The sequence below is a fragment of the Apteryx rowi genome, unplaced genomic scaffold, assembly GCF_003343035.1.
Source record: "Apteryx rowi isolate R43461 unplaced genomic scaffold, aptRow1 scaffold_444, whole genome shotgun sequence".
In the NCBI taxonomy this organism is placed as follows: Eukaryota; Metazoa; Chordata; class Aves; order Apterygiformes; family Apterygidae; genus Apteryx; species Apteryx rowi.
Window position 1 is genome coordinate 28,316 of NW_020450699.1, and position 15,598 is coordinate 43,913.

At 37.5% G+C, this 15,598-nt stretch overlaps 1 protein-coding gene across 1 annotated transcript in view; it reads left to right on the forward strand.

Annotated features, from left to right (window-relative positions):
* The first annotated feature begins 3,042 nt into the window (after positions 1 to 3,042).
* PREX2 (phosphatidylinositol-3,4,5-trisphosphate dependent Rac exchange factor 2) overlaps positions 3,043 to 15,598 on the forward strand; it is a 142,057-nt gene continuing 129,501 nt past the window's right edge. The window contains exons 1-6 of the mRNA XM_026076953.1: positions 3,043 to 3,102; positions 6,806 to 6,877; positions 6,952 to 7,074; positions 8,288 to 8,392; positions 10,892 to 10,993; positions 12,734 to 12,895. Of these exons, the coding sequence (XP_025932738.1) occupies positions 3,043 to 3,102; positions 6,806 to 6,877; positions 6,952 to 7,074; positions 8,288 to 8,392; positions 10,892 to 10,993; positions 12,734 to 12,895 (624 nt within the window). The remainder of the gene's footprint in view (positions 3,103 to 6,805; positions 6,878 to 6,951; positions 7,075 to 8,287; positions 8,393 to 10,891; positions 10,994 to 12,733; positions 12,896 to 15,598) is intronic.

The window sequence follows — 15,598 nt, forward strand, 5'->3', positions numbered from 1 at the left end:
GCAACCTGTTCCAGTGCTCTGTCACCCTCACAGTGAAAAAGTTTTTCCTCATGTTTAGATGGAAGTGTCTGTGTTTCAGTTTGTGCCTGTTGCCTCTTGTCCTGTCGCTGGGCACCACTGGGAAGAGTCTGGCTCCATCCTCTTGACACCCTCCCTTCAGATACTTGTACACATTGATAAGATCCCCCTCAGCCTTCTCTTCTCCAGGCTAAACAGGCCCAGCTCTCTCAGCCTTTCCTTGTACGAGAGATGCTCCAGTCCCTGGCTGTTACAGATAAGTGTTCATCCCTTAGGCCAATATATGGTTTCTTCTCTAAAAGTTCTACTTAAGCTATATTTTAGTCAAGAAAAATTTTAGATTATCTTCTAGCAGCTTTTTGCACATGGCTTCAGCTTATTTCAGCATGTGTGAGTCAGCCTGACAGCCAGCCTCTGATTTGGCAGTTCACTTAGGCATTTTTTTAACTTTAAGCATGTAAATATTTCCATCATTATTTGCCAACAAAACTTGTATTTAACACTAAGAAAATACCTACACCTCAGAAAACCATTTTCCAAAAATTAAGATATTAGATATGAGTGAGACAGTATTTTCTGACATCTGAAAAGAAAAGGGAACAGATGTTTTCTGATTTGGGTGAGGAAAAGGTGGTACTAAATCTTTTATACAATGGTTTCAGTACAAGGAAGAAGGTGGAGACCATCTCTCTGACTTCCAGCATGGCTGAGGGGAACTTGACATGGACTCTCAGTCTCTTGCCTTCATCTACTGTAGAGCTGAAAGGAAGGAGAGGAATCAAAATTGAGAACACAGTCATAGCTTAGAGAGAAGGTTTTGAATGTGGGGGAGAATAATTTAGAGAACCTGGATTTCAAAGGAGACTGTGAATTAGGAATCTCGGTGGGCATGAAAAGATGAAAAAGATGTGCACTAGAAAGAAGTTGAAAAGTGCTGTCAGTGACCAGGGAAATGCAGAAGAGTTGAGTGAGATACAGGACAGGATGAGAAAAAGGTTTTATTATTCTTGGAAAAAAGTTTCTGAAATGACAGAGGACTTTAGCAGAAAATCAAAAATTATAAAGGAAAGAGAGATCATGATGATTGCCACAAAATCTGGCAGCATCTTCATCATGTGTGAACTGGTTTGAAAGTCCACGTTTCTTTAATGTGACCACCTTTCATGTGTGTGTTTCCCTCCACTTCTAAGAGTTCATGTTTACTTTAAGAAAACAAGTCAGGGCGACTCTTTCAGACACACAGATCCCCTGTTGGGATATTTGAATGGAGAAGGGAATCGTTTGGTCAGTTGTGGGTGGAAAGGAAACTAGCACTGGAATAAGGAGTATTTCAAATGTGGTACATCTATTCCCCTGTCTTTTATAGAGAGCAGGTTCTGAAGCCAGCTTTGAAAGTGGCTCTAGCTACACCAGGGAGGAACAATATATCTGACCGTGGCTGATATGCTGTGTGCTGCTTGCAATTCATCAGTACTGCAGGCAAGTTAGGAGAAACAGGTGGTGCTTCAGCTGGTGAATTGCTGGAGAAAGAAGAAGAGTCTTTTTGTTTGGTGTCAGAAGCCAGCCTGATTAGCTACTGCTGCTGCTCCTGGCACAGGTTAATGGGAAGAGGAGGGGAAACACACACAGTGCCTTCCCGCAGCTGCTATTGCTGTTGGAGTCTTCTCTATTGTAATTGTTTTTTGTGGCAAAATCAAGTGAAAGTGCTTCAACAAAAACAGCACAGTGTTCTTCTGGGACCTGGAATCTGAGATGCATTAATTATGCTGTGCAGAAATTCAGATTTATGGGCAAAATACTAGCTTGATGTTTGTGAACTGAATTGGCCATAGTAAGAAAATGTGTTTGGCTAGTCTGCTATTATCTTGAGCAGTTCTTTTCCCAAGTATTTCCCCATGCTGTCGCTAGTATCATTTTGAATATTGTGGAAAGTGCAAACTGTTTTCCACCACATGGCATGTCTATAGATGCATTAAAAGTGTAAATAGAAAACACAAAAACATAAGTATTTTAACTCTGTATTTCTTGTGATGAGAAGCCTGTTAGCATAGACATAATTATATAAATTGTAACTTACGAACATTTTTCTTGTGTTGTGGGTTTTTTGGGGGCTTCATCTTTGACAGTGTGGAAAATTAGATTTTGTTCAAGTTTTAACATTTGAAATATCTTTTTAGCTTTATTCAACAGGCTTCAGTGTAGTAGATTGGGTACTTCAGCTGAACTGGATTTTCACAAAGTGAAAATACACAGGAAATGACCCTACTAAAGATATATATATATTTTTGTAGTCTGTCTTGTTTTTTATGACATCATAAATGTTAGAGTTGTTACAATGTTAAAAGAGATTAAGAGAAAAATTAAGTGACTTTTTCTTTAATTCTTTATGAGGAAGTGTATATTTGTTTGTTGGTTCATGAAGGAAGATTGCTTTTAGCAAAATAGTTATCTATTTTATGATCCAGGTGCTCTGACATAATTTCAGAGCTTTATTTCTTATCTTTCAAAAAGGTGAAAACTCTTCATGACCTGAGAATCTTCTTAGGCAGACTTTCTTTGTCTTTCCTGATTTCATTCCGGATGTCAGAAAAGTCATTTGTGCTGTCGGCAGCTTCTTGTACTAACTGTAGTGGTGTTTTTCTTTTTTTCAACAATGCACAGAGCAACTATGACAAAAAAGATCTAATTTGATTTTGATAAGACCAGAACTAAAATCCCCATAACAGGAACTCAATGCATGTTCTCTGTGTAACACACACAGTCTCACAAAACAGCAGCAGGTCGACAGGCAGGCAAACACAGTAGTGTTTAGTCAGTATGATGAACAGACTTGAGTTTGGGTTGGGTTTTTTTTTTTTGATTCTTTAAATTAGTATTTTCAATAACAAATCTGCTCCTCTTTCTCTTTCCTCTTGGTCTGATCTTTTATATTTAGAATTATCCTCCTGGTACTCAGCAAAGTTGTTCCTCTGGGATGTTTTGTGGAGATACCTTTTTCAACTCTGAATTCAGGAAATCAGAGAGATGGCGGAGAGAGCAATTGGGGTAGTAGATCTCCATTTGCAGTGCTGCAAGGATGAATCCGTATACTATAGCAATTTGACCAGAATGCTAATAGTACAAAATGAAAACTTAGAAAATGATTTTTATGTTTAAAATATTCTGCTCTACTGTTCCTTGAGAAAACTAGGGATTGAAGGCAATTCAAGAGAAACTCTGGAATCATCTTGAAAATTATTAGGGAGGCTAAGGGTCACTGTCTAGATGACTTTTTCAGAAATCCTGGAATACACAAAGATAGGCATTACTCTCCATGTGCTTGATGCTGTGCTAAGAGCTGTGCTAATGCTGATGAATTTTGAGAAGTAATCTCAGCAAGACTTGTATTCTCCAGGCAACAAAGATCAGTCATGATTTACTGACATGTGTGCATGATAAATGAAATTTCAGTAAGTTTGGGTTGATTTTTTTTTAAAAAATAAGCATGAGAATCATGTATGCAAACTGTTTGTTACAGTTGGTTGCTCAGTCCAGGAGCTATTTAGCTGTGTCATTGCAACTGGTAATGCTTTGCTCCTTCATGCAATCTGGTGCTCCATAATGAGTCTGAACTTTGAGTGGCAGGCTTTGATTTGTGGTAGAACCTGTAGAAACCACTTAGTGCAATTTCACAGAAGTTTCTGACTTCTTTTGTGTCCAGTTCTATAGTGATTCATAAATTCTCTGAGATCCATAGTTTTTTTTTTACAGTTTTTTTCTATAATTATTAATGCTCTACATAGTGTATCTTGAAAAGCTTCTATAAACTCTTTTTTTCCTGTTAGCTCTGCAGCTGTAAACTCCTTAATAATTTCTGGGCATCCTTGTTCCTTTTCATGTCTACAGTGACATTCCTCCTTTAAGGTGTTTCTAAAAAAGGCCTGCATCGTCTTTGCTCACTGATTTTGAAGAACAGTTCATAGCTGTCTTCAGTTGATATTCTACAGTCTTTTGAATAGTTATCCATCCCTCAGACCTACAGTATGTTCATACAAGTTCAGAGACATTTATTTTCCATAGTCACAGTGCTGGATTAAGGTTATCTAACACTGTAACAAAAGCAATTACTGACTCAGCTGTCTCTTGTTTAGGAACTGAATTTGTTTCTGATCTAGAATTACATTTCAACACGGCATGAAATACTTGCTGAGTTCTTCATTAACTTCATTGAGCAGTTTCAACCCTGTGGTTGTAAGGCTTTCGGAAAGGCCAGTAAACTCTCTTGCATTGGACAGGGCAAGGTATTAACTTGTTCTCCTCTGATTGCTGATCTAAACCAGAAGCCTGACAACGCACCTGGCATCTGATCGGCCAGAATGGCTGTCTTTCAGGGGTTCTTCCTTCACAACAGCTATGCTTCAGAGCCCTGCAAATCATATTCTGGTGGAGACAGCACTAGGGAAAATGCTGTGTTAAACAAGGCCCCTTCTGGTGTTTCATCGGTAGCAAGGAGTCATATGTTAACACCATGCTGCCAGTACCAGATGATAGCAAAGCTATTAGTGATAGTCATGGTGTGCACCCCTGCTACACATGTACCCCTTCTCCACCCTCCTGTCTGATGACAGCCATGCATTCTCCCTCGCAAAGGCCCAGAGCAGAGCTGTCGCGTGAGGAGTCAGCGGTGTCTCTGGCTTCCAGGAAAGGAGTTGATAAGGGAGTTGTGCTGCAGTAGGGCTTTAGGCCTCTGTCATAAAAAATGGCTTCATGGCTGCCCCTGCTGTATGACCACAGCAACATAACGTATGAGCTGGCGCTAAGTTGCTGGAAGGGGCTAAAGTCATCTTAAGCCTCCCTACCTTAACTAGGGACCTGTGCCTGGGTTTTGTGGGAGGCTGGATTTTACTGGATTCAGTTTCCGATAACCTCTGCAGATGAGAGATCTGGGGTGGTGCTGCTTGGACAAATGGGAATCTGTTTATTGTGGTTGATACATACTTTTTGACCGTATGACTCTTGGCTAGTAATCAGTCAAGAATAACTAATGCCCCAGCTCCCGGATAATTTTCTCAGTTTTGCATTCAGCCAGCTGAATACTCACCTTCCTTCAGCGTTACAGGAAATGATGATGTTCTGGGAAAACATAAACGCTGATGAGCAGTATGTTTGTTCTGCGGGGAAATAACATGAGCAGAGAGAGATTATAGATAGGAGAAATAGACATGATTTTAGAGGTAATTCTCATGTGTTTTTTTTTTTCCAGCTTTCAGTTCTAAAGTATATTTAATGCTGTCAGGTGATTTAGTGAAAACAGTGTCTCAAAAAGAATTGAGAGCCATACAGTTAAATAGGCGCTCACTATACATGGGGTTGGCTGTGCAGTGTATAGCTGATCCACACACAATATACATTTGCTCAGTGTGGATCTTCATAGTGGGTAAGGGAATAAAGGGCCAAAGTCCACCTTCAATTAACTGTTATAAATGAATTAATGGATTTTTTTAACATCAATAAAACATTAGGAAGAAAGCATGAGTAGTCAGGAAAAAGGAGGTTTTTAAGGACTGTAGAAAATTATGCGAAACATTTAAACATGCTGGCAATATTCCAAACCTCATTCTGTTTATGTCTTGTGTAACTAGATTTGTCTCTTCAATCACACACACACACACATACACACACGCACGCACGCACACACAAAATGTTCCTAGTTACGTAGGCCTTTTCAGCAGTGAAAGGAATACTGCTTGGGAATGAAAATGTTTAAGTTCCAGCAGAGAGAAAAAAGGGATACTGTGAGTGCTATCCTTCCAAACAGGGGTTATTTATTGCCTCTTTTATGGAATTTGCACCACACCAGAATTTAGATGAGTTCGTATACTGTATACAATACACAGTGACTTGAAGCTGAATGATTATGAAAGAAATGACATTTGTGCAACTGTGGTGCCGGTTTTTGAAGACTAAAGAATATGCATGTCCATGTTAAGAATTAGCAATGTAAGATTTTAGTCTTCAGTATGTAGATATTTTCAGAATGTACCTTAGTCATTTGTAAAGGACTGAATCTGTAAATATTAATGATAACCTCATTATTTGAAATGTGATTATTTCATTTGGAAATGACTCTTACTGTACATGTCTTCTTGCTTTTGTTATTTCCAATTCTTGAAAGTGAAATATAATAAAATATACTGTTTTGGTATTTCATTAATGGTATTACTAACTTCTGATTTGATCCCCAAAGATGAGATTGTTGGGGATAGAGACTGAATGTTTTCATAAGCAAAACCAGGTGCAGCTGAACAGTTGTTTAAGCCAATTTACTTTACAATAGGTTTGATTATTAATACATCATAAATCTTGCTTGTGGTTACACTTCTTAATAGCATCTCAAGACTAGTTTTGATTTAGAAATTAGAGGCTCATTTCTGCTTTTCTTGTAGTAAATTTGAAACATGCTAGAGCTAGATTTTGAAAAAGACTCATTTTGCTCTTGCCTGATTGTAATATGAATGCAGGGTTGAAATTGTCCTTCAGAGAATGTTCAGTTTTTCAGTTTCATTAATATCGCACTGTTTAGCTCTTTTCACACACTGTGTAGATAGGATTTTATATCATGTTAGGATAACAGAGTTACTAGATGCTTTATAAATAAAATATTTGTTTGAGATTCAGAATAATATTCTAACGCGCTTCTATAACCAACATGTAAGAAAGTTGGGAAGCAAATTACAAGCATAAAATGCCAAAAGTTCTTCTAATCTTCCGGAAATAATGGTTTCCTTGTTTTTCTTGTCTCGTGCAGGCTTTCCTTCACCGAATGATCCAGTATGCAGCAGCCAAAGTGGATAAAAATGTCACAGAGGAGACAGTTAAGGTTAGTTTTCTAATAGCATATTTCTTTTCTTTTATATCTATTGTTTTATTTATGTATGCTTTATTCTTTTACAGATGTTGTTTTCAAATATCGAAGATATCCTTTCAGTTCACAAAAATTTCCTGTCTCTGGTGGAGGAGTGCTTGCAACCAGAACCTAATGCACAGCATGAAGTGGGAACTTGCTTTCTTCATTATGTATGCTCTCTTTTATTACAGCCTTATATTTCACTTGTTTTTCCTTTCTGATTGTTTTTATTAATTACTGACATGGTGGTGAGTGTACAAAGTCACGAGGACAAATTATGACTTGATTGCATAATTTGGAGTACTTTAAGGTCATTTCTTGTTTACTGTCATTGCCAAAAAANAAAAAAAAAAAAAAAAAAAAGCGGGGGCAGGTGGGGGAATGCTGAGTCCTATAGCAGTGTAACTCTGGCCTTGGGATGGGCAGAGGCTATGGCACCTGCTGGGGCCAAGGGTTGTGTCTTGCACCAGAGCTCATTTTGGTGTACGTCCCTGCTGGGTAACACGCTTTAGAAGTGGATGTCAGCCAAGGCTGACACACACAGTCCTGAAGAATGGGGGAGGCTTTCTGGTGCCAATATATGAGCTGGTGGAACTAGGAAAGGACGAATATGAGACAGGGACAATAGTAATACCCCTTGATTCTACACAAAAATGTGAATATTTAGCAATGAATTGTGTTGGTTGGGTAAAATGTCTCTGTGGTTCTTGACTGTAAAGATATTTTACTTCTTACACCTCCAGTATGTTTGTATGTCCTGTAGCAGTTATCTTCTAGCAGCATTATTTTTTCTGTTTGAGCACCAGGATATCATTGTTACAAACCTCTGCAAAATGAGGACCAGTTAGTTTGTTTTCCATCATGGGCCTAAGAAAAAGTCTAGGTTTCATTGTTCTCTGTGCTTAGAGTGGCATTTGTTTGCTAAGTCTATGTTTATTCATTGTGGAGGAGAAAATTGTTAATGGTTAGTGGAAAAGATTTACAGAAGTGGAGTGACCAGTTTTTGACTATACAGAAGCATGGATCACATTTGCAAACAAGTGTGCATGCATAACAGGTAACGATGTCTGCAAATATGGAATTAGTTGTGCATTTTCTTCATATTTTTTCATCCTGTGTTTTTGTGATAGCCCAGCCTCTGAAAATTTTCAGCAAATGCTCAAGTGATATTTCCAGACTGTTCAACTTTACAATTCTAATTAAAAGCAGAAATAAAAAGTACAGAAAAGGCTGGACTTAAAATAATAAACGTAGGAAGAGGAGCTGACCTTCCAAAGTGAAGACTCTATTAACTATTCAGCCTTCAAAAGTGTGCATTCCATGTGTTGTTTATTAAAAAAAAAATCAAAATGACAAGAACAAGGTATTTCTTTGTTTCTGCAGAAAGAGAAATTCCGTATCTATGATGAATACTGCAGTAACCATGAGAAGGCACAGAAAGTTCTGCTTGACCTTAACAAAATAAGAACAGTGCGGACTTTTCTTTTGGTAAATATATTTTGAATTGGTATTCTAACTTAGTATTATTTGACTGGGCAGTGAAATGTTAGCATTGTTTACTCTACCATGTAACAACTACAAGCACCCCTGCAAGTGATTAGAGGGCAGTTTCACTTGGGTATAATATTGCTAGAGGAAGGGGCTGAGTACATTGCATTTTCACTGCTACATCTGGATCTGTGCATAAAATAGCATGAGGCAGTGTGCCTTGAGCTTTCCGGCCAAGAAACAAGGGTGTAAATCCAGCAGTGGCTGTAGAAAGAAAAAAAGAATAGGATTAGATACTTGAGGAGGGGTAGAGAAGGGGTGGGGGTGGGAAAGACTCCTTTTTTCTGGTCAGAACTTCTGAAAAGGCTGTCCACATTCTGATACTGTAACTATGGCTGTGCCAAATGGAAAAAATGTTTTGCTAGAGGCATCCTGAGCTTAGACACTGGCTTAATCTGAGGTCAAAGAAACAGCTACACAGTTGGTCTTTCATTTTACAAGCCCATTAAGGAGGTTTTAAAATGTTAAGTATGACAGTCCTCGTGATTTTCCCGCAACAAAACCAGTTTCTCAGTATGGAGTTTCTCAGTAGTTAACTTTATTTGTTAAAAGAAAAATTCAGTATAGACTGGTTTTTTATTTTCCTTTGTGGCATCCTGTGATAACAAAGTTAGTTTTGAAATGTATGGCATATTGTACTGGAACTTAAATGTCTGAGAAGGTGCCCTCCGATATGATATGAGAATGATCAAATCTGATTGAAGTATTTTGGAACTAAGAGTGGACTTAAGCAAAAGACACTATCAGCAAAGCACCAGCAGCATGGCCAGATTCAAGAAGAAGGGGTGAATGCTGTATAGGGAAACAAAAAGCCAAATATTCCTGAGAAAGACTGAAAAGAGCTTATTTTGTGAGAAAGGTGTGCAGTTACAGCAGTTCATGATGTATCAGTGTCGTGTACTCCTGGGGATGTGTGGAGTGGTTCCACATCTGACTTGGGTTCCTTACAGATTCAGGACATGTCTGTAGGATAAGCTGCAGCAGTCTAACCTAGAGAACAGGAGGTTAGACTGTGCAACTTGAAAGTAGAATTGAAGCTTTCTAGCCAGACAGAACAGTTTAGGTCATTACAGAGTTGTGATTATCTATAAATAATAGGGAGTTGAAACCAGGCCTTATAACCCCTAAGTATAATGACAAACATTATATAAACCTATAGTCTACATTGCTATTATCTTGTTGGTCAGTCCTTTTCAGTAAACCTTTTTGTGTTTGGCTGTTAAAGTGAGATCCTTTAGGATAAAGGACCTAATGCCAGGAGCTGATTAATCAGGAATATGAAGCACAGATTTAAGGGTGGGCATAGAGGTCCCTGTAGTAGCACTGGTTATTGGGTATGTGTATTGTGAGTTATGTGTTAAGGGGAACAGCCACCCAGTTGTGTTGCCCCTGTTCCATCAAAAATGTGTCTGTGTCCTGAATTGTGGCCTGTGTCAACATCCTGTCTGGCTGTGTTAATCTGCTTTTGTCCAGTGCTTTCAGTTTTGACTTCTTGCTCTTTGAAGCTTTAGGTCATCTCATACCATTGCATCACAATTCCTTCTGATCTCTCTGTAAAATAATTTCCATCTTTACTGTAGGTCTGTATGTACTTACACTTTAATTCCAGCATTTTCAAATATTTGCTGTGATGCCTCTTGCATACTTGATTATGTCAAGTAGCTCATACTTGTTTCTCTCTCTCTCAGCTGTTTTTTTTTGTGGATGCTTCCACCGGATATTGCATACATTCTCGGCTTCCATGGGTGGATGTATTGTCAAAACTCATATACTCTTTAGCCCATGACTAAAGATATTTTATTCAGTGCACGTCACTTTTTAATATGGAAGTATATGGACAAAAGACTTTTTGTGTGTTAGGATGGTCATGTTCAAACATGTCAAACCATCTTTGGTGCTACTTACTGTCTCTAGCGCACCTTTGGAACCAACAGCACCTGTGATGATCACCCTGAGTTCTTTTTATTTTTGTTTATTGAAGTGTGAAAGTATATTTTCAGCATTTTCTTTATTGTCTTTTATGGTCAGCATAAAAAGAAAAGGCTAGTCTCTTAATCAGCCTGGATGAATAGGGTAGCCTTGGGGAAAAAATGCCTGCATATCTGCATTGCAGCTTCCCTTTGTGTGTGATAGTATACTTGCCTGTGTGTGTGTGTTCAAGCCTATACTTGTGACAGTTTTGCAAACCTATCTCATGATATATTTAATAGATGCATATGTAATTTATGTATAGGTTAGTCAATATTTCTGTATGCATATGCCCTTGCCTTTATTTCTGATAATTTTTATTGGCAATTGCTTATATTTTAGAAATTTGCTGTCTACTAGAGATTAACGAAAAGTAATGCACTCCTCTCTTAACTCATACAGAACTCATGGTTTGAGAAAGTGTAATTTTCTCAGAATTTTTAGTAATTTTTGAAATTTTTTGCACTCCAGAATTGCATGCTGCTTGGGGGACGTAAGAACACAGATGTGCCATTGGAGGGGTATCTAGTAACGCCAATACAGAGAATATGCAAGTATCCCCTTCTTTTGAAGGTACTATGAGTTTGTTATCTAAGACTTTATACTCGCTATATAAAACTGGTTGCTAAGCATATTTCAGAACTGCAGGAACAATCTCTTTATGCAGTGAATAATCTCTTTATTAGATATTGGACCCATTCTTGCTCTCATTAAAGCCAATGGCAAGTCTCCTGACATCAATTTTAAAAAGACTGAGGAGTATGGCTGGATGAAAATTATCAGCTCCTTTCTAAATCTAATAGTAAGGTTTCCTCTTCATTGTTGAAAGGAAGCCAGCCGTTTAAGTGAGTTTAATGAGACTGATTTAAGTTGGATTTGGCTTAAATGCTTTGGATAGCAGAGTTGTTACCAACATGCTTTGCTTTGCTGATTCTAAGTTAACATTAGCAAACTGTAAGTGGAAAATATTTACAAAAATGATACGTAAGAAACATTCTGGAGTAACCCTAACACGCTGTAGGTGGTTCTATGCATGTTTGTATTTGTATGTTTATGCCTTTCTTGTCTTATTATGGCTTAAAACTTAGTACTGTTAAATATGCTGATAAACATTAGATATTCAAGCCTCTGAGTTATTAAAATTTTCTTAAGTTAGGAAATCATCGAATCATCAGAAAAGTATATATTTAAAACAAACTTATACTTAACAGATATGAATTTAATATTGTTTATTGTTTAAAGGGTTGAGGAAAAAGCAAGAAGAGATTCTGCTTTAAAAGTTACTTGAAACCTGATTATTGGACAGTTATTTTTTATAATACATATGTGAGTTCAGATGTGAAACATTGCCAGCTATGAGGCATCTGCATTTCATTGCACTGACATACAAAATTAAAATAAACATGTTAAAGTAAAGATTTTTTTAAAACAAGAATATAGTAATTGCAATGAGGTTTGAGTCATCCCACAACTCTGCTTTTACAGTTCCCTTGGCCTATTTAAAAATTATTTTTATATTCTATTTGTTGAATGAAAAATCTACAAACAAAACAGAGGAAACTGACTAATGAATTACAGTAGAGATACATTGAAATGAATTGTAGCTAAAATAAATTTAAATACAAGGTGGGGTGGCAGCAGAGTTAAGCCTTTTAGCTATGGCTCCAGAGAGAATGTATCCAAGCTGCAGTCAGGATATACACTGAAGGTTGTCCTTAATCTGTCCAGCTATAAATGGGGAGTTGGCAGTTTGAGATGGGAAACTGAAGGTGGCTTTATATGAATACTGGCAACTCCCACCCCCCGCCTTTTTTTTTATTGTGGCTGCCATTACCAGTGACGCTAAATCAATGAGTCACCTAAACTATTGTTCACTGTTCTGGTATACTATGCTAGATTGAACAGTAGTGTGGAATTAAAGAAATATGTTTTTTGTCCTAAGTTGCAGGAAAGGCAGGTGTTAATTTTGACATCAGTAAATAAATATTTTTAAGTGGAATGGTCTTTGTTGAACAGTTCCATCCCGTGGAATATAAAAACAGTCAGAGCTCAACATCAAGAAACATCTTTTTGGGGGGAGAAAACTAGCTGAAATACAAATTTTTTTCTAAGTAGTGTTTATTTTTATTATTACTTATTTCTTCAAGTTTTAATGTCTTACCAGGATGCAATGTTGTACTACTTTTCCACCTAATAGGAGAGAAGTCTGTTTACTCTTTGGTTTTGTACTCCAGTCAATTTAAGCCTCCTGTAAGGTACATTTAGAGATCAAAGACAGATTTCTTTCCTTTTTTTTTTTTAATGTCTAAACAGGAGTTACTGAAGCGGACTCCAAGGAAACACACTGACTATGCAGCGTTAATGGAAGCCCTCCAAGCCATGAAAGCTGTCTGCTCCAATATAAATGAGGCCAAGAGACAAATGGAAAAATTAGAGTTTTTGGAAGAATGGCAGTCTCATGTTGAAGGATGGGAGGTAATACAAGATGTGTTGCTTTGTATGTTGTGGAGGGAGTAATATAATTTTACAAGTATGAAATTTTCAGCAGGTGTCTATTACACTACTTTTGTGATTCTGAGGTACTGGGACCTCCCTAATCCTTCTGTGAAATCACAGCTTTTATTTAAGATCTACTCTACAAACTGCTATATAAATGGTGTTGTCTATTACCGAGCACTGCTAGATAGAATAGTGGACTTCCAGGAAAGACAGCAAATATTTAGTGTTTGACTTGTGTGTTGATGCAAATAGTCAGTATTCTGTGTGCACACACATGCACAGAAACATGCATATAAATCACAATCTGACTGCTGCTCTCAGATTTTACTTCCTTAAGTACTTTCTTAAGAACATTTTTCAGTTTGCAAAAATATTTGATTATTCTGTAACAGATAGTAGACTTTCAGTTGATCACCTACTCTGGCTACCTACCAAGTATTAACAACTTGACTGTTAGCTACAAGATTTGTGATCAGCTTGTAGACTGACAAACTTGATAATAAGAGGATCGTGTGTTTCTCATTCTAAAGCAATGGCTAATACAATCTCCAAAGCTCTGCCCCCAAATCCCATCCTAATCTTGGATGTGGGGAGGTAGGGACAGCTGATGTGGATAGACAATGATTTTTTTGCTTTGTGGAAGGTGTGCTGGCTGGAAAAGGCACCAAGAAAAATGTATTGGTTGCACATAGTCTGCTAAGCTTGAGACCTAATCTTTCAGCTATTTAGAGGGAGATTGCCTTCATACAGTGGGAAGTGAAGAAAATGCTAGGGAGTTTGGTAGGACCTGGAATCAGACAGAGCTTTGAGATGGACCTGCCTGAACTTCATCTGACAGAGTTCCCCCAAAAGACTGAAGACCAAAAATTAGAATATTGACTAGAATAATCAACTAGATATGCATAATCAATTAGCTATGCATAGTAATAGGTTAAAATGACAGAAATCAAAAATAGTTTAATACACGGACCTTTTCTCTCCCCCCTGTTTCTGAGGTGGTGGGTCTCTGATGCTAGGCAGTGCTTTCTCAGTGGCAGCAAATTTTGTACAGTACCTTCTGGTCCCCCCGGAATTTTCCCCTTCTATTTCCCTGTACTCTATCCTTCTGCTGTAGATTCCCAATTTTATGTTGTGTTCCTCCTGCTTACCACACTTGCTGTTTCTTGAACCCGCTCTGCCTAAGCACAGCCTGTACCTTCCAGCAGAGGATTGTCTCCCCCTACCTTCCAGAGGGGCTCAGCTAGAAGAAGCCACTGTCTTGAAGGAGTGTAAAAATTATTCTGAACAAAGAACCCCCCAAAATATCATCCATGACACTGTGGAATTATTTCCTCTTTTGCTCCAGATGAAGTCTCCCCGTCTGTAGACCTCTGCAAACTTTTGGTTTATTGTTAATTGAGCAGTATTGGAAGATTTGATTCATTTTAAACATCGATAAAGCAACAAGTCTTACTTTAGTCAAAATGCCTCAGTTTTTGAGTACGTTGTGGGATTTGAAATGTATTATTTAGGGTATTTTTCCTTTGCAGTGCAGCGGCACTTTAAAAAACTAACTCTTCCATTTCTCTAATTGGGATAGGTATAATTTAGAGCAGGAGAAATCCTCTTATGCCAGAGTTCAGGGCACAGTTTTCAGATTCAGTAGTTTTCAGATTTCTTTGCTACAGTACTGATACAGCACACTCCACAAAAATTCACAGTGGCTCGAAAGAAGGAACCTTAGCACATACAGAAGTTTTATAGCTGCTGGTCTGTATTCAGACAAATCTTTCTGCATTTAGGTGTAATCTTCAGTCTTAAAAAAAAAAAAAAAAAAAGGAAAAGCAGATAAAGACAAATGGTAAATGACGTAGAGTGTGTATTTGTGCTATGATATTGTTTGCAGGATTTTGGAAAAGGAAAGACTACTTAGATAAAGTAAAGCTCTACATGTTACAATTGAGAGGTCTAGTTGACCTTACACTTTCCAGAAGAAGAAAATATCTTAAGGCTGGCCTGTTTAGACTAGGTAAAAACACAATTTTTTTCTGTAATTAGCTTGAGCTTGCTGTCGTCAGCTATTACAGATTAGTACACATAAACAAAAAAATGCATTAGGCATGCTTGTGCAACAACTTCATGGTAGAAGCACTAGCAAGTTAAATGCTTATGTTACAAACATTTCATGGCAAGAGAAACTTACTAAATCCTTATTACCTATTGCTGACTTGATTCTTTCTATTATTTTTATCTTTTCAATGAACTTGTCTACTTCTATATTGATTGAAATTCTTATACGTGCTTTCAGCATCTTGAGTTTTAGTGATGTTTCCCAAATGCATCTTAATGAACACAGTCAAGTAAAAGTGTTTTGGCATCCCTTCTACTTCGTGCGTAATAGAAAGAATGCAGTAATTTGATATAAGTTTTTTGTAATTTTGTGAATACTGTACACTTGCAGCCCTTTGCATAGTTTGTTTATTGAAACATCACCATAAATAAAAAAAAATTAAGTTGGTTTATGATTGGACAGAGGCCAAAAGCTTAAATGAAAAATTTTGGAACTCTTACTGTAATCTTTTAATATTTATTTGCATATAGTAGCATAGCTGTTAATTTGAAAATTGAGCAACACAGAAACCTAATTTAAGAACAACTTGTTTAATGCAGTGTATCAATTACAATCAATGTTCTGTCTTG